The sequence below is a fragment of the Pseudophryne corroboree genome, chromosome 11, assembly GCF_028390025.1.
Source record: "Pseudophryne corroboree isolate aPseCor3 chromosome 11, aPseCor3.hap2, whole genome shotgun sequence".
In the NCBI taxonomy this organism is placed as follows: Eukaryota; Metazoa; Chordata; class Amphibia; order Anura; family Myobatrachidae; genus Pseudophryne; species Pseudophryne corroboree.
Genome location: NC_086454.1, coordinates 29,653,505 through 29,680,493, shown reverse-complemented (window position 1 = coordinate 29,680,493; position 26,989 = coordinate 29,653,505). Strand labels below are relative to the sequence as shown.

General features: G+C 50.4%; 1 protein-coding gene across 1 annotated transcript in view; it reads right to left on the bottom strand.

Annotated features, from left to right (window-relative positions):
* Positions 1-26,989, bottom strand: part of DKK3 (dickkopf WNT signaling pathway inhibitor 3) — a 136,259-nt gene that overhangs the window by 3,815 nt on the left and 105,455 nt on the right. Inside the window, exons 5-7 of the mRNA XM_063946427.1 lie at positions 11,625-11,717; positions 9,599-9,737; positions 8,180-8,333 (exon numbers count right to left, since the gene is read on the bottom strand). Coding sequence (XP_063802497.1) covers positions 8,180-8,333; positions 9,599-9,737; positions 11,625-11,717 — 386 coding nt within the window. The remainder of the gene's footprint in view (positions 1-8,179; positions 8,334-9,598; positions 9,738-11,624; positions 11,718-26,989) is intronic.

Sequence of the window (26,989 nt, the reverse complement as noted above, 5' to 3'; positions counted from 1 at the left end):
TGTGACGAGATCCCCGACCCAAGCATCTGGACAGGATTGTACCCAGGACTCCCTGAAATCCCACAGACAAGCTCCCACCCTGGGATCCCCCAGGTGGGAGGGAGGCCCATCATGCGTTGTGTGTGTGTGGTGGAGAACTTACCATCAGGTTGGGTCGAGGTTGTTAAACCTCAGCCTCGGCCTCTACCTCAAGATCCACGTGTGACAGAGGCACCTTCCCCGGCATTGCCTCGAAACCTGGAAGGGGCACGAAAGGACCGAAAGGAAGGACCCGGTATAGGACCGTCGAGCTGGAGCAGCAGGGGGGAAATAAGCGGACTTAACCCCAGTGGCTTGAGAAATCCAGGCGTTAAGATTTCCAAACAGGCCCATAAAGGGCAACGCCTCTGCTGCCCTCTAGGATTCAGTCTCCACCTGCCACTGTCGCAGCCAGAGAGCTCCGCAGGCCAAGAAAGCCAAAGCGGAAATTCCGGCTCCGAGGATACAGACGTCCTTGGAGGCCTCACAAAGATATAAAACAGATTCGCCAATACGATCTGCCATAGGTATTAGTTGCAAACCGTTCTTTGGTGGGATTTGAACCCCGGGTTACTGTGTTCAGATGTCCCAGCTATTAGTATGTTGAGCCACAGTGGCTCTACATTCCTGTAACCCTGAGGACAATTGTTCCGCCCAGGCTATCATAGCCTTGTTGACCCAACCACTTACCTGCGCCGGCAAAGTAGAACCCCCGCTGCCGCAAAATTCTCTCAGACGGCTCCTTCAGCGAGGTTGCTCCAGAAACCGGCAGAACCATCTTCTTGAACAGGCGAGACACCGAGGGATCCACAATTGGAGGAGTCCCAGGTTGCTTCCTGCTATCTGCGGGGAAAGCTTAGGAAGACAAAAATTGTTTGATACCTGAAATTTTGCATCTGGCCACCGTCTGGAACACATCCTGCTCATCAGAAACTGGAAAAGTTGCTGTTAGTTTTTTTTATTGGTGTCGAACCCCGAGGAACGTGAAGTGTCCAGTTCTGACTCTACCACCTTTAGCACCAGACAAATGCTGCAATAAGCGCCTCAATACCCTGAGACACTGGTTGATTCCTCATAAACCCGATCGCCTGGACATCTATCGCCTCCTCCAATAGAGGCATCTCATCATCAGAACCCTGTAACATTGAGGTTAGGAACCTCATTTTTGAAACCTGGGGAGGAGAAATTACAGACAGGGTCTCTGGTTAACAGCGACATTACCTCCGTAAGCTGAGCAGTCAAACTGGAGCGTTCACATAACAAGGAAATCTCTGACTGTCCTAAGTGAACTTTGCAGAGACATGTGAAAAACCTTTGTGTGCTGCTTTGGAACCTGTTCCAGTCATGCCAGCACCTCTCACACAGACCCCCACATATACAGCGGTAGTAATAGGTAAACTAACAACTAGAGAAAACAGACAGAAGGGGGGGTAAAGGCTGAGAGCTGACAGCCCAAGCCGGGAGTAAGCTCCGCCCTCCTTGTTCTGGCGCCCAATTTGAAAATATGGCGGCGCTAGCGGAAAACCAGCGGAGGGAGCCCTAAGTACCCCCGCCTGCAATGTTGGAGGTAATACTTACCGCTGCTGGTCTGCTGAAGTAGTGGCCACGACACGCGCCAGAAGCAGCGGCGTCCGGCCAGTACATGTTTCACCTCCGTGCAGCGCTTGAAAATGTCCGCCAGCCCGCGCTGGGGCTGCTGAGAGCCCTAGCCGGGAGCAAGCTTCACCCCCTTGTTATGGCGCCCAATTTGAAACATAGTGGCGCTATCGGTCCCTTAGCGGAGGGAGCCCTGCATAGCCAGCCTGCACTGCTAGCCGCGGCCGGGGGCTGTACTACTGCTGCCGTGCTGCCGGTTAAAGTGCTGATGGAGTGGTCCCGACGCGCGCCGCACGCAGCGGTGTCCGGCCTGACTCCAGAGAGGTGTCTCTTCAGCCGGGGATCCAGCCCAAGCCACACGCAGCTGCGATGGGACCCCGCCGGCAGCTCCCGCGATGCAGACTGGCAGAGGCAGAGCTGCCAGACTGTGAGTGTAAAAAGAATAATAAAAAAAAAAAAATCTTCAGGAGAAGTCCCAAGAGTGACCAGCTCCCTTGGACACAAATTAAAGACTGGCTTGGAGGGGGGACATAGTAGGGGAGGAGCTAGTCACATGGTTATAAATTTAAAGTGCCAGCTCCCGGTTACTGCCTACTATATCCCCATTGTATCTGCACTCCAGTGGCCCCTAGTGGATGAAGGAGAAAAAAGGTTAGTGCAAATGTTTACAGCCCTTCCGAGGTTAAGTTTTTGGTGTGAGCCAGTGCAGTAGGTAGAGGTAACCAACCAGTTCAAGGTAGTCTGTCCCTATCTTACCCCTACGTCTTATATTCTTCTCCCTTCGTCGCCAGTGAATGGTGGGTGGGTCTGGGCGCGATCGGCACTGATGATTAAGTCACTTTGGATTCCAGAAGTACGGGTTCATGCAATGTCCAGTCTCTTTCCTCCAGATCCAACGCATTTCGTGCCTGGAGGAGACTGGACGTTGCATGGAGCCACACTTCAGGAATAATCCACAGTGACATCATCAGTGCCGATCGCGGCAAGATGCACCCGCTATTCAGCGGCGGTTCTGGTTAATGCTGACACGCATCTAATTTGGATCAACTCCACTCTCGTCTATGGCTTTCGTGTCCTCTCTTACTACAGTGTGTCCTTTCTTTTCCCCCTTTTTTTCCATCTTTTCCCCATTATTTAGATATTAATTGTCTTTATTTTCATACCCATTTATAGGTTTTGGTTTTTTTTGTGGATACAGACTTAGTTTTTTTTCATCGGATTATTTGAAGTTGCCCTTTTTTAGATGTTCTTTATTCAAGATCTATCATCTCTACATTCCTTTTTTTACTAGTTGATGTTTATATAAAGCAGCAGTCTGTTACTGGTATTTTATTTCTGTAGATATGTCCATTTTGTATTATTATGCTCAACTATAATAAAAATATTTTGCACTAAAATAAACACAGCACACGCACACCGTATGTTGCAACAGTTTATTACACACGGGAAAGGGGAGTTCCAGTCATTAACTATTATAGTGTCTACTCCCCGGCCTCTCCCTCACGAAAGAGGAATATTCTTTGTGAGCCTGCTGCCGCCGAGCAGGATGTAAGGTAGATCCTCTCGTTACAGGCTTCGGTGAACTTTACTTGTTAGCTCATAAACAAATTTCTTCATTTTTGCATGTTGGTTCATACAGGACAGACTTGATGGCCTTGACCATCTTCCCCCAGAACCGTTTAATTCAAAAGTAATTCCAGGTAAAACTAATTTCTCTTACGTCCTAGAGCATGCTGGGGTTCCATTTAGTACCATGGGGTATAGACTGGACCACTAGGAGCCACTGGCACTTTAAGAGTTTAATAGTGTGGGCTGGCCCCTCCCTCTATGCCCCTCCTACCAGACTCGGTCTAGAAAATGTGCCCGGAGGAGCCGGTTACAGCTAGGGGAGCCCCTAGGAGTTTTCTTAGTTTTATTATTTTCTAGAGTTTGTTAGGATACAGGAGGCTGTTTGACAACAGACTGCCTGCTTCGTGGGACTTAGGGGAGAGTAATGAACCAACTTAATAAAGAGTTAATGGTACATTACTCAGCTGACAGGACACTGAGCTCCTGAGGGAAATGTCCACGAGGCGACCGCACACTCACGCAGCACACCGCCACCCCTAACAGAGCCAGAAGTTAGAAGAGTGGTGAGTACAGCGCCGGCGTCCCGGTTAAAGGGTTGCCAGCGGGTATACAAGGCGGCACAAGGGTGGGAGCGCAGCTCTGAAGGCTGCGCTCCAGGAAGGCTCAGCAACATGCACAGTATGTATGTGCTATTGAGGGGCGTCCTGAGCCAGCGCGATAAACCCTACACTGGTCAGGGGCTAATCCCACTGTTAACAATAATACCTCAGGCCAGTATAAAAAACAAAGTGCTGGAAGCCGTGTGCCATTGCAGGGGGCGGTGCTTCCTCTCAGAGCGGACCAGCGGCTCACCGGCACCATTTTCTCCCTGCAGATCTCCACACAAGACGCTGTCCCTCCACATAACTCCAGCACCTCTGCGTTACCAGGGGGGGAGGGGGGAGGGGGGGTGATAATACTACTAGCTACCCTGTTAAGGATAGTTAGTCAGCGCCGGACTGTTATCATATTAACAGCCTGAAAGGGTGCGGTGTGGCTGGTTCCTCATACTCTGTGACTCTCTGAAGGTACTCTGGGGGAAACTGTGTATGACCAGTGTGTGTGTAATGATGCATATAGCTCACATTACCATGTCTAGGGACTGTGGGTCCTGTACTGCAGGATGTATATCTTCACCTGAGGGGGCTACACCATGTACTTAAGAGTGTACAAATGCTCAACCTTCTGGGTCCGAAACCGCCTGGGTGGATTCCATAAGGGGGATGATATCCAGTATTTCTACAAAATTGTCCCATACTGAGAAGGAGACGCAGTTTTTGAGAAAATCTATGGAGGTTATGATGTATTCAGCCCCCACTACTGCTCCTCTCAACCCACCTACATACCCACAAAAACTTACACTTGCACAGATAATGCAAGCTGACACTGATACCGACTCTGATACAGGGAACGGTGATGGAGATATGCAGGGGGGGGGGGGAATGCAGCCCTTGCCAAAGGTGGTGCAACTGGTGATTGAAGCCATTACAGATGTTTTGCATATTACTGAGAAGGTATCTGTTCAAGAAGAGGAGGATTATTTTAATCTAAATAAGAAATCCTCGCTTACCTTCCCTGCTTCTAAGGAGTTGAACTCCCTATTTGAAAAAACCTGGGAGAACCCAGAGAAAAAATTCCAAATCCCTAAAAGAATACAAATTTCTTTCCCTTTCCCTGAAGAGGATTGGAAGAAGCGGGAAAGCCCACCTATAGTGGACGCTTCTGTATCTAGATTGTCAAAAAAGTCTGTCTTACCTGTCCCTGGCTCAGCCTCCCTTAAGGATCCGGCTGACCGCAAGATTGAGACTGCGCTCAAATCATCATACACTGCTACGGGAGTGGCTCTGAGACCCACTATTGCTTGTGCGTGGATTTCTAGGGCCATAGTAAAGTGGTCAAGCACCTTACTTAATGAATTAGATTCCATGGATAGGAGTGACATTGACTTGTTTTTACGTCACATACAGGATTCTGCAGGCTTCATGGTAGAAGCCATGAAGGACCTGGGCCTGCTTAACGCAAGGGCCACAACCATGGCAGTCTCGGCACGCAGAGGACTGTGGCTGCGCCAATGGTCTGCGGACGCAGAATCCAAGAAAAATGTGGAAAACCTACCCTTCACAGGTGAGGCCCTGTTTGGGGACGCACTGGATACGTGGATATCCAAGGCAACTGGGGGTAAGTCGACCATTTTTCCTTCCGCAGCTGCACCAGCTAGGAAACCATATCCTACACCTACACTGCAGTCCTTTCAGACTGCAAAATTTGAAAAATCCAAGGGTGCCCCCACCTTCTTTAAGGGAGGTCGGGGAAAATCCAAAAAACCTGCACCAACAGGTTCCCAGGAACAGAAACCAGGTTCTGCTTCCTCAAAATCTTCAGCATGACGGTGGACCTCCCAGCCTGGAGATTGGGCAGGTGGGAGTGAGATTAAAAAATTTCAGTCACATCTGGGCGTCATCATGCCTAGACCCCTGGGTAAAAGATGTTGTTGCCCAGGGGTACAGACTGGAGTTTCAGGAACTCCCACCTCGCAGATTCTTCAAATCAGGCTTACCAGCTTCGCTGACAGAAAGTACAATCCTGCAGGCAGCCATTCAAAAATTGGTACAAACAAATGTCATTGTTCCAGTTCCACCTCTCCAAAAAAAAAAACAAGGGTTACTACTCAAACCTGTTTGTGGTACCAAAACCAGACTGTTCTGTAAGACCAACCTGAAGTCATTGAACCCCTACTTAAGGGTATTCAAATTCAAGATGGAGTCTCTGAGAGTGGTGATCTCAGGGCCGGAGGAAGGGGAATTTCTAGTATCCCTGGATATCAAGGATGCGTACCTTCACATTCCGATCTGGCCGCCTCACCAGGCCTATCTAAGATTTGCACTACAGGACTGTCACTATCCGTTCCAGACCTTGCCATTTGGCCTCTCCACAGCACCGAGGGTGTTCACCAAGGTCATGGCAGAGATGATGCTCCTCCTCCGCAAGTAGGAGTGAATATTATTCCATATCTGGACGATCTCCTGATAAAGGCATCTTCCAGGGAGAGGCTGTTACACAGTATTGCTCTCTCAACTCAAATACTCTGGGATCATGGGTGGATCCTGACCCTTCCAAAGTCACATTTGGAGCCGACAAGGAGACTGCCCTTCCTGGGGATGATACTCAACACGGAAGTACAGAGGGTGTTTCTACTAGTGGAGAAAGCGTTGGTGAGCCAATCAATGGTCCGGGATGTCCTGAAGCCGGGACGGGTATTGGTTCATCGGTACATTCGCCTTCTGGGAAAGATGGTAGCCTCCTACGAGGCTCTGCAATACGGAAGATTCCATGCAAGGTTCTTCCAGCTGGATCTCCTGGACAGGTGGTCAGGATCACATCTTGACATGCACCAGCGGATACGCCTGTCGCCGAAAGCCAGAATTTCACTCCTCTGGTGGCTGCAATCTTCTCACCTACTCGAGGGCTGCAGGTTCAGGATTCAGAATTGGATCCGTCTAACCACGTATGCAAGTCTCAGAGGTTGGGGAGCAGTCACCCAGGGGGTACACTTCCAAGGAAAGTGGTCAAGTCCGAAAACCATCCTTCCAATAAACATTCTGGAACTAAAGGACATATACAATGGTCTTCTACAAGCGGCACATCTTCTGCAAGATCAGGCCATTCAGGTTCAGTCGGACAATGTAACGGCAGTGTCCTACATAAACCGACAGGGCGGAACGAAGAGCAGAGCTGCCATGTCAGAGGTAACAAGATTCCTCCACTGGGTAGAAAGGCACGCGGTGGCGCTGTCGGCGATCTTCATTCCGGGAGTGGACAACTGGGAAGCGGACTTCCTCAGCAGACATGATCTCCATCCAGGAGAATGGGGTCTCCACCCGGAGGTTTTTTGCAGAGGTAACAAGCCGATGGGGTGTACCTCAGATAGACATGATGGCCCCTCGCCTCAACAAGAAGCTTCGGAGATACTGTTCCAGGTCAAGTAGTGGCGTTGGACGCCCTGGTAACTCCGTGGGTGTTCCAGTCAGTGTATGTGTTCCCTCCACTTCCAATCATCCCAAGGATTCTCAAACTAATAAAAAGAACAAGAGTTCAGGCGATCCTCATTGCTCTGGACTGGCCAAGAAGGGCTTGGTACACGGATCTTCTCGAATTACCTTAGTTCAACACAAAAAGTATGGTTGGTGTATATTTAACACTCCAGAAGAAGGTATGAAATACTCACCCAGGAAAGACAGGACTGCAGTCCACACTCCCCGCATCCCGCCCTTACATGGGATAAGCCTGCAAAATGCTCATAATGGTTTCTATATCAGTTTGGAACCTATTGTCTTCATTTACATGTTACCATTGTATTGAACTAAGATGCACAAGTGTCACGGCTAAGAACCACGCACCAATGTAATATCCCATTTCTGTTTTTATTACTTTTACCTGGTGCACGGAGCTTGTCTCTCCGATGTGAGAGAGCGCGTCGTCTTCGCTGTTTATTATTACCCTCTGGATTGGTCATCCCCCGTGTAAGCGGAACGAAAGGACGGCTTAGCCTGAACATTCAGGTAATTATGGCAATGTACAGTGTAAAACTTCTTGATTTCCTGCGTAAACAAAGCTATTCTGTCCAAGGAAAAGATGAGAATCATCTGGTCTCCTATTGCTGCTATGTATCCAATTGTTTATTGGTTAAAAAGTAGGACACGCATAAGTCAGTACGTGGAGTATTATCCCCTACCCAAGGGAAGGCAGCCATTTTGTGTCCTGGACCAATATTCAGCCTATCAATTCACTGGGAAGCTGTGATATCACTGAGGCATTAGACACTTTATAACTCTTGCCTCAGGTTTTGTTCTCAGGAATATAATTTCAGTCCATAACATGACCACTCTATTGCGGGAGTTGCAACGAGTAAACTTTATACACTATCAGCAATCTCAAGATGGCTGCAGAAGATACTCACCTCTGCGGTTGGCAGACCAGTCTGTGGGAACAGGGGCAGATGTGCACGGGGTCTTCTGCTTCCATGTACCATGATAACAAGTCTAGCAGTGGGTTTGGGGTATGGCAGACTTCACCCTTCACAGGCATCAGAGTGCAAACAGGGAACAGGAGGCCTGGAACAAACAACAGAATAGTTAATAACCATTATTTATGAGGCAACACCATATGCTAGCATTTTGTATTTTACAGTAAGAAGATAAGACAGATTATTAGCATAAGGCAACAATCCGCATGTGTCATTTCATACACTGCTAGATCAATGATAGAAGCTGGTTGGATACTTTGGTCAACGTCTCCACTATATCGATCTCCATCTCCCCTTATGCAAGTAGTGTTATGGAATCAGGTACAGTAGCCTACGGAGGTTATGTGGGCGGCTCTGGGATATGAGAAGCTGCAAGAGAGGTGACTTCTCCGAATGCTTGGAGGTTTAGAGACTAGCAGAAAGTCTTATTGTGCGTGGGAGGGCATTCCACAGAGTAGGTGCAGCCCAATTACAGTCCTGTAACCGTGCATGGGAGCAGGTAATGAGTGTGGGTGAGAGACGCAGATCTTGTGCACAGCGGAGGGAACGAGCTGGGAGGTATTCTGAGATCAGGAGTGAAAATGTATAAGAGGGGGAGAGTTGCTAAATTTGGGGGATATGTGGGTTCTTGGTAGAGTTAGAGTACGGAGACTTTAAGATGCTGGAAGCCAGAATACAGGTAAGCCGGGTATGAGAGGAGGACGTGAGTGTTGAAGAATTCAGTGACTGAGGAAATACTGCAGAAAATCATAGCAAGGTCGTATGCACCCGGTGACTAGGAGAGCCGGCCCATTGGCAGAGAGCTGAGGTTACACGGAGTAGTTTGGAGGCACAAGAAGAATGTAGATGATCCGTTAGGAAGTCACCAACGATGACAGCGGTAGAAGACGTAAGTGAGCCAGGAGCACAGTGTTCTAGGAATGGTTGATGTGATCCAAGAGGATGATAGATAACAGCAACGTGAGACAGAGAGGGATGTACTCCGCTAATGGGAACATCAGATGCTAGAAGCGTAAATGCTATGCCACAGCCTCTCCGATACCTTCCTCAGGCACACTGTAATCTGGACAACAGGACACAGAGGAAGAGCTGAGACGCATTAAATCTCTGCCGCACACACACACGGGTCAGGTCTGGCGGTCATTGGGCATATTACTAAATTTGGCCAGCTGACAATTTGCTATCTGTACGGGTTATCGGCCAAATACACTAACTTGGGGGCACTGCCTTCTGGATAGTCAGCAATAGGACCAAACAGTAGGGTCTCCCCGTGTATGTAGCATAATGCATTCTAGCAGAGCTTTATGGAGAAGATTACAGAACACCACTCGTAAGATAGAGGTATATAATTACTTGTATGCACGGCACAGCACAGGCCGAGCTCACAGTCCCGTTGGCTCTCACATATGGTGCCGCTCTCTCCTTTGGAAGACGTCTTGCACTGACCCCAGACGCACAGTTGTCCGTCACAGCACTCTCCATCTCTGGTGCACTACAAGACACACAAAACGTCATTGCAGGTTTCATATTAAGCATCAGCAATTTCTTACAAATCTTATAAGCCTGATGATCATTTTTTTTTAAAGTTTTTTCAATTATAAAATAAGTAATCCTCAAGTCAACATTTGTGATAACTCCCTGGATAGCGATAAGAGAATTGATGATTGATCCTTACTGACAATGTGTGTTCCCGGCACTGGGCCAGGATACAGGTAGTAAGAGAAGATGTTTGTGAGAGTATTATGGACACTACTGGGTAATAATGGATATTATTACTATCCCTTACTTATATGGCGCCATAAGGCATCTGCAGCACCTATCAAAGTACATAAACAAATGAGCAAAACAAGAACTTACGGTACAAGACAATGTAGGACAAGTATATGGTATATAAACATTTCTGCATCTGCGGTCACAGATGGGGTAGACAGCATGGAACAGAGGGTTAGGATGAGATTAGACTGGGTTTGGTGAAGAAGTGGATCCTGAGAGCCCGTTTGAAGTTTTGTAGAGAGGTGGAGAGTCTGATAGAGAAGGGTAGAGAATTCCAGAGGTAGGGAGCAGCAGGTGGAAATGGGAGGAGGTAATCCGTTGGCAGGAGAGGCATCATTTATTTGTGGAGTGGAGAGGGCAGGTGGGAGTGTAAAGGGAGATAAGGTCAGAGATGTAAATGGGTGAGGGCTTTGTAAAAGAGTGTGAGAAGCTTGATTTGGGTTCTGAAGGGGAGCAAGTGTAGGGCTTGTAGGAAATGGGAGGCAGAAGAGCCGGGCAGCAGCATTGAGGATAGGTGTTTGTCAGGGAGGCCAGATAGGAGGAGGTTACAGTAGTCCAAGCTGGAGATGACCTGTGAGTGGATGAGGGTCTTAGTATCATCCAGGGTGAGAGAGTCTGATCCTGGAGATAATTCTGAGATCGGAACTGCAGGACTGCGAGAGGTACTGAATGTGTGGTTTGAGTACTCCAAGACAACGCACTTGGGGGCTATAAGAGATAGTAGTGCCATCAATAGATAAGAGAGTTTGTGGGAGTTGAGGTTATGTGGGAGGGAGGGAAGATGATCAGCTCTCTATTAGACAGGTTAAGTGTAAGAAAGGACTGGGACATCCCGACAGAGACAGCAGAGAGACAATGTGAGAGGTCAGGGGAGGAAAGGTAGATCTGAGATAATGGAGGTCAAAAGAGCTGCTGAGCTCACCTAAAGAGGACATATAGAGGGAGAATAGGGGAATAGAACCTTGGGGGACCCCTACTGTTAGTGGAAGTGGGGGGAGTGGAGTCATGAGAGGAGGCCGAGAAGGAACTGTGAGAGGTAGGAGGATGGCCAGGAGAGGGCAGTATTACATTTCTGCCAAGAGTCCTATCACCTGGAGTAACTGCAGCAGATCCCTCTTGCACACACTGTCCCTACCCCCACTGGTTTTAGACTATTTTTTTACAGCATCCCTAGATGATAATCTACTGTGATATAGGTGCTCCCCAGGAGCTTGTTATATCATTTACAGCTATACTTACTTATTAATGGCTTGGGTATGGGAACTCGACAGGCAGGATGCCAACGTTCAGAATACCAACAGCAGAAACCCGGCGGTAAGAATCCCGACACATAGGCTAACCCTCCCCCTAACCCACCCTACCCGCATTCTAACCTCCCCTCTCGCAACCTAACCCTAACCTCCCCTCCCGCAACCTAACCTCCCCTCTCACAGCCTAATCCTAACTCTCTCCATCATACATAGGTTCGGGATTGTGACGGCCGGGATTCTGAGAAGTGTCGGTTTTGCGATGCCAGCCTTCGACCGCTGGCATCCGGATTGTTGGAATGCCAACTACATCCCCATATTAAATGGTTTTATTGTATTTATACGTAATGGCTTCTCACCGTCTCCTCTGCCTTGCAGCGTAGACATCTGTAGTTGGAGTCTGAGAAATGACAGTAATTGCCGGGCCTGCAGTCCTCATCCACAATGCACTCCTAGGATGGATAATAAGGAGAGGTCAGTGATTGTTCTCATCTACGTCACCGCGTCATATTACAGTTCTATATCGGGGTAATGTGCAGTGAGTCGCGTGTCATTCTCTGCTCACATCCTAGTGAAAATTAAACTTAGTTTTCATTTACAAAGTATGCGAGTTTCCAAACCCCGCCCCAAATTATCAACAGTATCATGGGTCAGGGGGGTATCCAGATGATAGGTCAACCCCATATGGTTGGCATGGATTAGGTCGACAGGTACAAAAGTTCAACATAACAATGGTCGACACATATGGTAGACACAAGTTTTATGTTTTGGGATACGTGGAATGGGAATAGTAACGTATGACGGGCGCAGCGATGCACTTTGGCCAAAGCTTGGCAAGGGAAGCAGTACGCTAATTGGGGTTACATGTTGTGCAACGTTAAAAAGACACCCAAAAACGTGTCGACCATTTCAATGTCGATTTTTTTTTGACTGTTGAACCTTTGTGCCTGTCGACCTTTTCAAGTGTCTCCCTTCTACATGTCGGCCTATTGACCTTGTCGGCCCAGTGATCCACACCCGGTTCAGGGCTTCTCTGTGCGTCACCAACAGAACGAGAAATGGGCCGGTGGTGGTGAGATGTTAGGACCTACAGGAAGCCCTGGCACCATTCTGTTAAGTGGGGGAGTGGAGGTGATGGAAATATACAACAGAACTAAATAGTATCTACATGACAGCTCTGTAAGTAGGAGAAATAGCGTCTTTTTGTATGATAAATGGTCAATTCAAAATGTACGTTTTAGCGAGAAATTCTAGATAAGCAGATTTTCTGAAACAAAGTAACATTTTCCCCATATCTAATAGAACACTGCCCCCCTGTGGCCACATTATCTAGAAAAACAGACTCAACATTAACCAGCTAGATCCTTTAAATGAAACATTTCCTTCACCTATTGTATTTTTTATTCAGTACCATGCGCAATCCCTAACCACTTACCGCGGGAGAAATTAGCATTTTTTGCTGAACTTTAAAATGTACCTGATTACCAAAACTGAACCTGGTGTAATTTCTGCTCGGAGGATAACACGTCATATACTAAGAGGTCTGAGCTCAGAAACTGGGGGAAGCTTATACTTCACAAGGACAATGATCCCGCGCAAACTGCAAGCGTTTAACGCTGGGATAGAGAAACCAAGTCTCAGCGACTGATGATCTCCGTTTCGTCATATTCCATCGCGAGCGATATTTTCTTGTCCCACAGTCGCAAGGTTCCTCCTATTCAGCAGCCTGCAAGAAATTCCGCCGCAGTAACTTTGCGCTGTTTATGTCTCGCAGCTGCAAAGTCAAGGAAAGTCCCTATTTTAAGTTACAAATGTTGGGACTTGCTTCAGAACCCCTTGGACACTCTCACTCCCCAACACAACAACTAATTGGAAGTTTCCAAGTAGCTTAATTAGCCCAACAATTACAGCCATTTTTTAAAGCATAAAATATTTGTTTTTGGGACCGTAATACACTTCTATTATGTTACCCTATTTTTGTGGGGTACAGGCTGATTTACACTTTTTTTTTTGGGGGGGGGGGGGAATCAAGAGCGTTTATGAAGAAATGGTTGGCATGAAAATCTTGCGGCTAAATGGGTATGCCCCATAGTGTTCTGTCCAGTGTCCTCCTGTATGAATACTAGTGTACCGACTAGCGCCAGGCATCATGGAGCAGCCATTTTCCTGCAGGCCTGCTAGTCTCCTAATTCAGCAAGTTACTAACGGAGCATGCCAATACTAATCAGGACAGAGCTAGACCAGGACTTAGCTTCAGTGTAACATGCACATTTTTTAAATCATTTTAATTCCATTATCGTCTGTTTTCTTTTTGTAACGATGATATGAGCAGCACTTCGCTGCCTGGCCTGCGTCCCAGCGCCATCTGATTAATTAGATCTGTAATTTTCCGCTTCCTTTGGTCAGGTTCCCAGCATAGTGGGATCAGCCAGCAATGAGCAGACATTGAGTTATTTGTGAGAGAGATGGAAGCTGGCACTGCAAGTGCAGGGAGTCAGGAGGCCCGGTGAGCGACGCAACACTCCAATTCTGTGTGTGACAGATGAAGACAATGACCTGCACTGTCACCCACAAATACTAATTACTCAGAAGGGCCTAATTAATAGCATTAAACACTTAGTTATAGGAAAAATAAGTTTGTCTTATTTTGTTTAAAATAGAAAAATCTTCCCCTTTTTTTCATATAACCAGCTCTTTGTCCTCGTTCTAAACTGGGGCGTCCAAACTACAGCCCATGGGCCAAACTAAGCTATCAGGTGAGAGACACTCTGGGCCTTATCCAGCGCTGATTTCCAATTCCCACCATCCGTGGCCAGTTTAGTTGTATGGAGACAATGGGGGTCATTCCGAGTTGTTCGCTCGTTGCCGATTTTCGCTATACTGCGATTAGTCGCTTACTGCGCATGCGCAAGGTTCGCAGAGCGCATGCGCTTAGTAATTTCACACAAAAGTTAGGTATTTTACTCACGGCATAACGAGGATTTTTAATCGCTGTGCTGATCGTAGTGTAATTGACAGGAAGTGGGTGTTTCTGGGAGGAAACGACGTTTTCTGGGAGTGCGAAAAAACGCTGGCGTTTCTGGGAAAAACGCGGGAGTGTCTGAAGAAATGGGGGAGTGTCTGGGCGAACGCTGGGTGTGTTTGTGACGTCAAAACAGGAACGAAACTGACTGAACTGATCGCAGTGTAGGAGTAAGTCTGGAGCTACTCAGAAACTGCTAAGAAATTTCTATTTGCAATTCTGCTAATCTTTCGTTCGCAATTCTGCTAAGCTAAGATACACTCCCAGAGGGCGGCGGCTTAGCGTGTGCAATGCTGCTAAAAGCAGCAAGCGAGCGAACAACTCGGAATAAGGGCCATTGTCAAGGAAGGGAGGATAGGTACAGGTGTATAGAGAGGTGGTCAGGGATGGGAGGCTATGTACAGGTGTTTGAAGAGGTGGTCAGGGAAGAGAGGCTAGGTACAGGTGTATGGAGAGGTGGTCAGGGATGGGAGGCTAGGTACAGGTGTATGGAGAGGTGGTCAGGGATGGGAGGCTAGGTACAGGTGTATGGAGAGGGTCAGGGATGGGAGGCTAGGTACAGGTGTATGGAAACTGGAGATGTGATTAGGGAAGGGAGGCTAGGTACAGGTGTATGGAGAGGTGGTCAGGGATGGGAGGCTAGGTACAGGTGTATGGAGAGGGTCAGGGAAGGGAGGCTAGGTACAGGTGTATGGAGAGGTGGTCAGGGATGGGAGGCTATGTACAGGTGTATGGAGAGGGTCAGGGATGGGAGGCTAGGTACAGGTGTATGGAAACTGGAGATGTGATTAGGGAAGGGAGGCTAGGTACAGGTGTATGGAGAGGGTCAGGGATGGGAGGCTAGGTACAGGTGTATGGAGAGGGTCAGGGATGGGAGGCTAGGTACAGGTGTATGAAGGGGTGACCAGGGATGGGAGGCTAGGTACAGGTGTATGGAAACTGGAGATGTGATTAGGGAAAGGAGGCTAGGTACAGGTGTATGGAGAGGTGGTCAGGGAGGAGACGCTAGGTACAGGTGTATGAAGAGGTGGTCAGGGAAGGGAGGCTAGGTACAGGTGTATGGTGAGGTAGTCAGGGATGGGAGGCTAGGTACAGGTGTATGGAGAGGTGGTCAGGGATGGGAGGCTAGGTACAGGTGTATGGAGAGGTGGTCAGGGATGGGAGGCTAGGTACAGGTGTATGGAGAGGGTCAGGGATGGGAGGCTAGGTACAGGTGTATGGAGAGGGTCAGGGATGGGAGGCTAGGTACAGGTGTATGGAAACTGGAGATGTGATTAGGGAAAGGAGGCTAGGTACAGGTGTATGGAGAGGTGGTCAGGGAGGAGACGCTAGGTACAGGTGTATGAAGAGGTGGTCAGGGAAGGGAGGCTAGGTACAGGTGTATGGTGAGGTAGTCAGGGATGAAAGGCTAGGTACAGGTGTAAGGTGAGGTGATCAGGGAAGGGAGGCTAGGTACAGGTTTATGGAGAGGTGGTCATCGATGGGAGGCTAGGTACAGGTGTATGGAGAGGTGGTCAGGGATGGGAGGTTAAGTACAGGTGTATGGCGAGGTGGTCAGGGAAGGGAGGCTTTGTACAGGTGTATCACGAGGTGGTCAAGGAAGGGAGGCTAGTTACAGGTGTTTGACAAGGTGGTCAGGGATGGGAGGCTAGGTACAGGTGTATGGCGAGGTGGTCTGAGAAGGGAGAGGTGGTCAGGGAAGCGAGGCTAGGTATAGGTGTATGGAGAGGTGGTCAGGGAAGGGAGGCTAGGTACAGGTGTATGAAGAGGTGGTCAGGGAAGGGAGGCTAGGTACAGTTATATGGAGAGGTGGTCAGGAAAGGGAGACTAGATACAGGTGTATGGAGAGGTGGTCAAGAAAGGGAGGCTAGATACGGGTCTATGGAGAGGTGGTCAGGGAAGGAAGGCTAGGTACAGGTGTATGGAAAGATTGTCAAGGAAGGGAGGCTAGGTACAGGTGTATGGAGAAGTGGTCAGGGAAGGGAGGCTAGGTACAGGTGTATGAAGAGGTGGCCAGGGATGGGAAGCTAGGTACAGGTGTATGGAAACTGGAGATGTAGTCAGGGATGGGAGGATAAGTACAGGTGTATGAAGAGAAGGGAAGGGACGCTAGGTACAGGTGTATGAAGAGGTGGTCAGGGAGGGGAGGCTAGGTACAAGTGTATGGAGAGGTGGTCAGGGATGGGAGGCTAGGTACAGGTGTATGGAGAGGTGGTCAGGGATGGGAGGCTAGGTACAGGTGTATGGAGAGGGTCAGGGATGGGAGGCTAGGTACAGGTGTATGGAAACTGGAGATGTGATTAGGGAAGGGAGGCTAGGTACAGGTGTATGGAGAGGTGGTCAGGGATGGGAGGCTAGGTACAGGTGTATGGAGAGGGTCAGGGAAGGGAGGCTAGGTACAGGTGTATGGAGAGGTGGTCAGGGATGGGAGGCTATGTACAGGTGTATGGAGAGGGTCAGGGATGGGAGGCTAGGTACAGGTGTATGGAAACTGGAGATGTGATTAGGGAAGGGAGGCTAGGTACAGGTGTATGGAGAGGGTCAGGGATGGGAGGCTAGGTACAGGTGTATGGAGAGGGTCAGGGATGGGAGGCTAGGTACAGGTGTATGAAGGGGTGACCAGGGATGGGAGGCTAGGTACAGGTGTATGGAAACTGGAGATGTGATTAGGGAAAGGAGGCTAGGTACAGGTGTATGGAGAGGTGGTCAGGGAGGAGACGCTAGGTACAGGTGTATGAAGAGGTGGTCAGGGAAGGGAGGCTAGGTACAGGTGTATGGTGAGGTAGTCAGGGATGGGAGGCTAGGTACAGGTGTATGGAGAGGTGGTCAGGGATGGGAGGCTAGGTACAGGTGTATGGAGAGGTGGTCAGGGATGGGAGGCTAGGTACAGGTGTATGGAGAGGGTCAGGGATGGGAGGCTAGGTACAGGTGTATGGAGAGGGTCAGGGATGGGAGGCTAGGTACAGGTGTATGGAAACTGGAGATGTGATTAGGGAAAGGAGGCTAGGTACAGGTGTATGGAGAGGTGGTCAGGGAGGAGACGCTAGGTACAGGTGTATGAAGAGGTGGTCAGGGAAGGGAGGCTAGGTACAGGTGTATGGTGAGGTAGTCAGGGATGAAAGGCTAGGTACAGGTGTAAGGTGAGGTGATCAGGGAAGGGAGGCTAGGTACAGGTTTATGGAGAGGTGGTCATCGATGGGAGGCTAGGTACAGGTGTATGGAGAGGTGGTCAGGGATGGGAGGTTAAGTACAGGTGTATGGCGAGGTGGTCAGGGAAGGGAGGCTTTGTACAGGTGTATCATGAGGTGGTCAAGGAAGGGAGGCTAGTTACAGGTGTTTGACAAGGTGGTCAGGGATGGGAGGCTAGGTACAGGTGTATGGCGAGGTGGTCTGAGAAGGGAGAGGTGGTCAGGGAAGCGAGGCTAGGTATAGGTGTATGGAGAGGTGGTCAGGGAAGGGAGGCTAGGTACAGGTGTATGAAGAGGTGGTCAGGGAAGGGAGGCTAGGTACAGTTATATGGAGAGGTGGTCAGGAAAGGGAGACTAGATACAGGTGTATGGAGAGGTGGTCAAGAAAGGGAGGCTAGATACGGGTCTATGGAGAGGTGGTCAGGGAAGGAAGGCTAGGTACAGGTGTATGGAAAGATTGTCAAGGAAGGGAGGCTAGGTACAGGTGTATGGAGAAGTGGTCAGGGAAGGGAGGCTAGGTACAGGTGTATGAAGAGGTGGCCAGGGATGGGAAGCTAGGTACAGGTGTATGGAAACTGGAGATGTAGTCAGGGATGGGAGGATAAGTACAGGTGTATGAAGAGAAGGGAAGGGACGCTAGGTACAGGTGTATGAAGAGGTGGTCAGGGAGGGGAGGCTAGGTACAAGTGTATGGAGAGGTGGTCAGGAAAGGGAGGCTAGGTACAGGTGTAGGTAGATGTGGTCAGGGAAAGGAGGCTAGGTACAGGTGTATGGAGAGGTGGTCAGGGAAGGGAGGCTAGGTACAGGTGTATGAAGAGGTGGCCAGCGATGGGAGGCTAGGTACAGGTGTATGAAGGGGTGGCCAGGGATGGGAGGCTAGGTACAGGTGTATGGAAACTGGAGATGTGATTAGGGAAGGGAGGCTAGTTACAGGTGTATGGAGAGGTGGTCAGGGAGGAGACGCTAGGTACAGGTGTATGAAGAGGTGGTCAGGGAAGGGAGGCTAGGTACAGGTGTATGGTGAGGTAGTCAGGGATAAAAGGCTAGGTACAGGTGTAAGGTGAGGTGATCAGGGAAGGGAGGCTAGGTACAGGTTTATGGAGAGGTGGTCATGGATGGGAGGCTAGGTACAGGTGTATGGAGAGGTGGTCAGGGATGGGAGGTTAAGTACAAGTGTATGGCGAGGTGGTGAGGGAAGGGAGGCTTTGTACAGGTGTATCGCGAGGTGGTCAAGGAAGGGAGGCTAGTTACAGGTGTTTGACGAGGTGGTCAGGGATGGGAGGCTAGGTACAGGTGTATGGCGAGGTGGTCAGGGAAGGGAGAGGTGGTCAGGGAAGGGAGGCTAGGTACAAGTGTATGGAGAGGTGGTCAGGGAAGGGAGGCTAGGTACAGGTGTATGAAGAGGTGGGAAGGGAGGCTAGGTACAGTTATATGGAGAGGTGGTCAGAGAAGGGAGGCTAGATACAGGTTTATGTAGAGGTGGTCAGGGAAGGGAGGCTAGATACAGGTGTATGGAGAGGTGGTCAGGGAAGGGAGGCTAGATACAGGTGTATGGAGAGGTGGTCAGGGAATGGAGGCTAGGTACAGGTGTATGACGAGGTGGTCAGGGATGGGAGGCTAGGTACAGGTGTATGGAGAGGTGGTCAGGGAAGGGAGGCTAGATACAGGTTTATGTAGAGGTGGTCAGGGAAGGGAGGCTAGATACAGGTGTATGGAGAGTTTGTCAAGGAAGGGAGGCTAGGTAAAGGTGTATGGAAAAGTGGTCAGGTATTGGAGGCTAGGTACCGGTGTATGAAGAGGTGGCCAGGGATGGGAGGCTAGGTACAGGTGTATGAAGAGGTGGCCAGGGATGGGAGGCTAGATACAGGTGTATGGAAACTGGAGATGTGGTCAGGGAAGCGACGCTAAATACAGGTGTATGGAGAGGTGGTCAGGGAAGAGAGACTAGGTACAGGTGTATGGAGAGATTGTCAAGGAAGGGAGGCTAGTACAGGTGTATGGAGAAGTGGTCAGCGATTGGAGGCTAGGTACTGGTGTATGAAGAGGTGGTCAGGGAAGGGAGGCTAGGTACAGGTGTATGAAGAGGTGGCCAGGGATGGGAGGCTAGGTACAGGTGTAAGAAGAGGTGGTTAGTCAGGGATGGGAGGCTAGGTTCAGGTGTATGAAGAGGTGGTCAGGGATGGGAGGCTAGGTACTGGTGTATGAAGAGGTGGTCAGGGAAGGGAGGCTAGGTACAGTTATATGGAGAGGTGGTCAGGAAAGGGAGGCTAGATACAGGTGTATGGAGAGGTGGTCAAGAAAGGGAGGCTAGATACGGGTCTATGGAGAGGTGGTCAGGGAAGGAAGGCTAGGTACAGGTGTATGGAGAGATTGTCAAGGAAGGGAGGCTAGGTACAGGTGTATGGAGAAGTGGTCAGGGAAGGGAGGCTAGGTACAGGTGTAGGAAGATGTGGTCAGGGAAAGGAGGCTAGGTACAGGTGTATGGAGAGGTGGTCAGGGAAGGGAGGCTAGGTACAGGTGTATGAAGAGGTGGCCAGGGATGGGAGGCTAGGTACAGGTGTATGAAGGGGTGGCCAGGGATGGGAGGCTAGGTACAGGTGTATGGAAACTGGAGATGTGATTAGGGAAGGGAGGCTAGGTACAGGTGTATGGAGAGGTGGTCAGGGAGGAGACGCTAGGTACAGGTGTATGAAGAGGTGGTCAGGGAAGGGAGGCTAGGTACAGGTGTATGGTGAGGTGATCAGGGAAGGGAGGCTAGGTACAGGTTTATGGAGAGGTGGTCATGGATGGAAGGCTAGGTACAGGTGTATTGAGAGGTGGTCAGGGATGGGAGGTTAGGTACAGGTGTATGGCGCGGTGGTCAGGGAAGGGAGGCTTTGTACAGGTGTATGGCGAGGTGGTCATGGAAGGGAGGCTAGTTACAGGTGTTTGTCGAGGTGGTCAGGGATGGGAGGCTAGGTACAGGTGTATGGTGAGGTGGTCAGGGAAGGGAGAGGTGGTCAGGGAAGGGAGGCTAGGTACAGGTGTATGGAGAGGTGGTCAGGGAAGGGAGGCTAGGTACAGTTATATGGAGAGGTGGTCAGGGAAGGGAGGCTAGATACAGGTTTATGTAGAGGTGGTCAGGGAAGGGAGGCTAGATACAGGTGTATGGAGAGGTGGTCAGGGAAGGGAGGCTAGATACAGGTGTATGGAGAGGTGGTCAGGGAATGGAGGCTATGTACAGGTGTATGACGAGGTGGTCAGGGATGGGAGGCTAGGTACAGGTGTATGGAGAGGTGGTCAGGGAAGGGAGGCTAGGTACAGGTTATGAAGAGGTGGTCAGGGAAGGGAGGCTAGGTACAGGTGTATGGAGAGGTGGTCAGGGAAGGGAGGCTAGATACAGGTGTATGGAGAGGTGGTCAGGGAATGGAGGCTAGGTACAGGTGTATGACGAGGTGGTCAGGGATGGGAGGCTAGGTACAGGTGTATGGAGAGGTGGTCAGGGAAGGGAGGCTAGATACAGGTTTATGTAGAGGTGGTCAGGGAAGGGAGGCTAGATACAGGTGTATGGAGAGTTTGTCAAGGAAGGGAGGCTAGGTAAAGGTGTATGGAAAAGTGGTCAGGTATTGGAGGCTAGGTACCGGTGTATGAAGAGGTGGCCAGGGATGGGAGGCTAGGTACAGGTGTATGAAGAGGTGGCCAGGGATGGGAGGCTAGATACAGGTGTATGGAAACTGGAGATGTGGTCAGGGAAGCGACGCTAAATACAGGTGTATGGAGAGGTGGTCAGGGAAGAGAGACTAGGTACAGGTGTATGGAGAGATTGTCAAGGAAGGGAGGCTAGTACAGGTGTATGGAGAAGTGGTCAGCGATTGGAGGCTAGGTACTGGTGTATGAAGAGGTGGTCAGGGAAGGGAGGCTAGGTACAGGTGTATGAAGAGGTGGCCAGGGATGGGAGGCTAGGTACAGGTGTAAGAAGAGGTGGTCAAGGAAGGGAGGCTAGGTACAGGTGTATGGGGAGGTAACCAGGGATGGGAGGCTAGGTACAGGTGTATGGTGAGGTAGTCAGGGATGGGAGGCTAGGTTCAGGTGTATGAAGAGGTGGTCAGGGATGGGAGGCTAGGTACTGGTGTATGAAGAGGTGGTCAGGGAAGGGAGGCTAGGTACAGTTATATGGAGAGGTGGTCAGGAAAGGGAGGCTAGATACAGGTGTATGGAGAGGTGGTCAAGAAAGGGAGGCTAGATACGGGTCTATGGAGAGGTGGTCAGGGAAGGAAGGCTAGGTACAGGTGTATGGAGAGATTGTCAAGGAAGGGAGGCTAGGTACAGGTGTATGGAGAAGTGGTCAGGGAAGGGAGGCTAGGTACAGGTGTAGGAAGATGTGGTCAGGGAAAGGAGGCTAGGTACAGGTGTATGGAGAGGTGGTCAGGGAAGGGAGGCTAGGTACAGGTGTATGAAGAGGTGGCCAGGGATGGGAGGCTAGGTACAGGTGTATGAAGGGGTGGCCAGGGATGGGAGGCTAGGTACAGGTGTATGGAAACTGGAGATGTGATTAGGGAAGGGAGGCTAGGTACAGGTGTATGGAGAGGTGGTCAGGGAGGAGACGCTAGGTACAGGTGTATGAAGAGGTGGTCAGGGAAGGGAGGCTAGGTACAGGTGTATGGTGAGGTGATCAGGGAAGGGAGGCTAGGTACAGGTTTATGGAGAGGTGGTCATGGATGGAAGGCTAGGTACAGGTGTATTGAGAGGTGGTCAGGGATGGGAGGTTAGGTACAGGTGTATGGCGCGGTGGTCAGGGAAGGGAGGCTTTGTACAGGTGTATGGCGAGGTGGTCATGGAAGGGAGGCTAGTTACAGGTGTTTGTCGAGGTGGTCAGGGATGGGAGGCTAGGTACAGGTGTATGGTGAGGTGGTCAGGGAAGGGAGAGGTGGTCAGGGAAGGGAGGCTAGGTACAGGTGTATGGAGAGGTGGTCAGGGAAGGGAGGCTAGGTACAGTTATATGGAGAGGTGGTCAGGGAAGGGAGGCTAGATACAGGTTTATGTAGAGGTGGTCAGGGAAGGGAGGCTAGATACAGGTGTATGGAGAGGTGGTCAGGGAAGGGAGGCTAGATACAGGTGTATGGAGAGGTGGTCAGGGAATGGAGGCTATGTACAGGTGTATGACGAGGTGGTCAGGGATGGGAGGCTAGGTACAGGTGTATGGAGAGGTGGTCAGGGAAGGGAGGCTAGGTACAGGTTATGAAGAGGTGGTCAGGGAAGGGAGGCTAGGTACAGGTGTATGGAGAGGTGGTCAGGGAAGGGAGGCTAGATACAGGTGTATGAAGAGGTGGTCAGGGAAGGGAGGCTAGGTACAGGTGCATGGAGAGTTTGTCAAGGAAGGGAGGCTAGGTAAAGGTGTATGGAAAAGTGGTCAGGGATTGGAGGCTAGGTACCGGTGTATGAAGAGGTGGCCAGGGATGGGAGGCTAGGTACAGGTGTATGAAGAGGTGGCCAGGGATGGGAGGCTAGATGCAGGTGTATGGAAACTGGAGATGTGGTCAGGGAAGCGACGCTAAATACAGGTGTATGGAGAGGTGGTCAGGGAAGAGAGAATAGGTACAGGTGTATGGAGAGATTGTCAAGGAAGGGAGGCTAGGTACAGGTATATGGAGAAGTGGTCAGGGATTGGAGGCTAGATACGGGTCTATGGAGAGGTGGTCAGGGAAGGAAGGCTAGGTACAGGTGTATGAAGAGGATGCCAGGGATGGGAGGCTAGGTACAGGTGTATGAAGGGGTGACCAGGGATGGGAGGCTAGGTACAGGTGTATGGAAACTGGAGATGTGATTAGGGAAAGGAGGCTAGGTACAGGTGTATGGAGAGGTGGTCAGGGAGGAGACGCTAGGTACAGGTGTATGAAGAGGTGGTCAGGGAAGGGAGGCTAGGTACAGGTGTATGGAGAGGTGGTCAGGGAAGGGAGGCTAGATACAGGTTTATGTAGAGGTGGTCAGGGAAGGGAGGCTAGATACAGGTGTATGAAGAGGTGGTCAGGGAAGGGAGGCTAGGTACAGGTGTATGGAGAGTTTGTCAAGGAAGGGAGGCTAGGTAAAGGTGTATGGAAAAGTGGTCAGGGATTGGAGGCTAGGTACCGGTGTATGAAGAGGTGGCCAGGGATGGGAGGCTAGGTACAGGTGTATGAAGAGGTGGCCAGGGATGGGAGGCTAGATACAGGTGTATGGAAACTGGAGATGTGGTCAGGGAAGCGACGCTAAATACGGGTGTATGGAGAGGTGGTCAGGGAAGAGAGACTAGGTACAGGTGTATGGAGAGATTGTCAAGGAAGGGAGGCTAGGTACAGGTGTATGGAGAAGTGGTCAGGGATTGGAGGCTAGATACGGGTCTATGGGGAGGTGGTCAGGGAAGGAAGGCTAGGTACAGGTGTAGGAAGATGTGGTCAGGGAAAGGAGGCTAGGTACAGGTGTATGGAGAGGTGGTCAGGGAAGGGAGGCTAGGTACAGGTGTATGAAGAGGATGCCAGGGATGGGAGGCTAGGTACAGGTGTATGAAGGGGTGACCAGGGATGGGAGGCTAGGTACAGGTGTATGGAAACTGGAGATGTGATTAGGGAAAGGAGGCTAGGTACAGGTGTATGGAGAGGTGGTCAGGGAGGAGACGCTAGGTACAGGTGTATGAAGAGGTGGTCAGGGAAGGGAGGCTAGGTACAGGTGTATGGTGAGGTAGTCAGGGATGGGAGGCTAGGTACAGGTGTAAGGTGAGGTGATCAGGGAAGGGAGGCTAGGTACAGGTTTATGGAGAGGTGGTCATGGATGGGAGGCTAGGTACAGGTGTATGGAGAGGTGGTCAGGGATGGGAGGTTAGGTACAGGTGTATGGCGAGGTGGTCAGGGAAGGGAGGCTTTGTACAGGTGTATGGCGAGGTGGTCATGGAAGGGAGGCTAGTTACAGGTGTTTGTCGAGGTGGTCAGGGATGGGAGGCTAGGTACAGGTGTATGGTGAGGTGGTCAGGAAAGGTAGAGGTGGTCAGGGAAGGGAGGCTAGGTACAGGTGTATGGAGAGGTGGTCAGGGAAGGGAGGCTAGGTACAGGTGTATGAAGAGGTGGGCAGGGAAGGGAGGCTAGGTACAGTTATATGGAGAGGTGGTCAGGGAAGGGAGGCTAGATACAGGTTTATGTAGAGGTGGTCAGGGAAGGGAGGCTAGATACAGGTGTATGGAGAGGTGGTCAGGGAAGGGAGGCTAGATACAGGTGTATGGAGAGGTGGTCAGGGAAGAGAGGCTAGATACAGGTGTATGGAGAGGTGGTCAGAGAATGGAGGCTAGGTACAGGTGTATGACGAGGTGGTCAGGGATGGGAGGCTAGGTACAGGTGTATGGAGAGGTGGTCAGGGAAGGGAGGCTAGGTACAGATTTATGGAGAGGTGGTCAGGGAAGGGAGGCTAGGTACAGGTGTATGGAGAGGTGGTCAGGGAAGGGAGGCTAGGTACAGGTGTATGGAGAGGTGGTCAGGGAAGGGAGGCTAGATACAGGTTTATGTAGAGGTGGTCAGGGAAGGGAGGCTAGATACAGGTGTATGGAGAGGTGGTCAGGGAAGGGAGGCTAGGTACAGGTGTATGGAGAGTTTGTCAAGGAAGGGAGGCTAGGTAAAGGTGTATGGAAAAGTGGTCAGGGATTGGAGGATAGGTACCGGTGTATGAAGAGGTGGCCAGGGATGGGAGGCTAGGTACAGGTGTATGAAGAGGTGGCCAGGGATGGGAGGCTAGATACAGGTGTATGGAAACCGGCGATGTGGTCAGGGAAGCGACGCTAAATACAGGTGTATGGAGAGGTGGTCAGGGAAGAGAGACTAGGTACAGGTGTATGGAGAGATTGTCAAGGAAGGGAGGCTAGGTACAGGTGTATGGAGAAGTGGTCAGGGATTGGAGGCTAGGTACTGGGGTATGAAGAGGTGGTCAGGGAAGGGAGGCTAGGTACAGGTGTATGAAGAGGTGGCCAGGGATGGGAGGCTAGGTACAGGTGTAAGAAGAGGTGGTCAAGGAAGGGAGGCTAGGTACAGGTGTATGGGGAGGTAACCAGGGATGGGAGGCTAGGTACAGGTGTATGGTGAGGTAGTCAGGGATGGGAGGCTAGGTTCAGGTGTATGAAGAGGTGGTCAGGGATGGGAGGCTAGGTACTGGTGTATGAAGAGGTGGTCAGGGAAGGGAGGCTAGGTACAGGTGTATGAAGAGGTGGCCAGGGATGGGAGGCTAGGTACAGGTGTATAAAGAGGTTGTCAAGGAAGGGAGGCTAGGTACAGGTGTATGGTGAGGTAGTCAGGGATGGGAGGCTAGGTACAGGTGTATGGATAGGTGGTCAGGGAAGGGAGGCTAGGTACAGATTTATGGAGAGGTGGTCAGGGAAGGGAGGCTAGGTACAGGTGTATGGAGAGGTGGTCAGGGAAGGGAGGCTAGGTACAGGTGTATGGAGAGGTGGTCAGGGAAGGGAGGCTAGGTACAGATTTATGGAGAGGTTGTCAGGGAAGGGAGGCTAGGTACAGGTGTATGGAGAGGTGGTCAGGGAAGGGAGGCTAGGTACAGGTGTATGGAGAGGTGGTCAGGGAAGGGAGGCTAGGTACAGATTTATGGAGAGGTGGTCAGGGATGGGAGGCTAGGTACAGGTGTATGGAGAGGTGGTCAGGGATGGGAGGCTAGGTACAGGTGTATGGAGAGGTGGTCAGGGATGGGAGGCTAGGTACAGGTGTATGGAGAGGTGGTCAGGGAAGGGAGGCTAGGTACAGGTGTATGGAGAGGTGGTCAGGGAAGGGAGGCTAGGTACAGATTTATGGAGAGGTGGTCAGGGAAGGGAGGCTAGGTACAGGTGTATGGAGAGGTGGTCAGGGAAGGGAGGCTAGGTACAGGTGTATGGAGAGGTGGTCAGGGAAGGGAGGCTAGGTACAGATTTATGGAGAGGTGGTCAGGGATGGGAGGCTAGGTACAGGTGTATGGAGAGGTGGTCAGGGATGGGAGGCTAGGTACAGGTGTATGGAGAGATTGTCAGAGAAATTATTTTTGTAATTTTCACTGACTAGTAATGCATTAAAGTTTGTTGCTGAACATACTGTAATTTGACTACATAAGTAAATTGTTTGGGCCACAAAGATCAGAGGCGGATCAGTACCAGGAGACAGACACACAAAGTATTCCTATGATCCAATATCTGCTGTCATACAGACTGTGGTACTGATCACTCCTATAACTTTATATACAGCACTGGTCATCCATAAAACACTGCACCATCCGTAAAGCGTTCTACACAGCACTGCACCATCCGTAAAGCGTTCTACACAGCACTGCATCATCCATATAGCGTTCTATACAGCACTGCACCATCCGTATAGCGTTCTACACAGCACTGTGTCATCCGTATAGCGTTCTACACAGTAAGTGCATCATCCGTATAGTATTTTACATAGCACTGCACCATCCCTATAGCGTTCTATACAACACTGTACTATCCGTACAGCATTACATACAGCATTGCACCATCCGTATCGCGTTTTACACA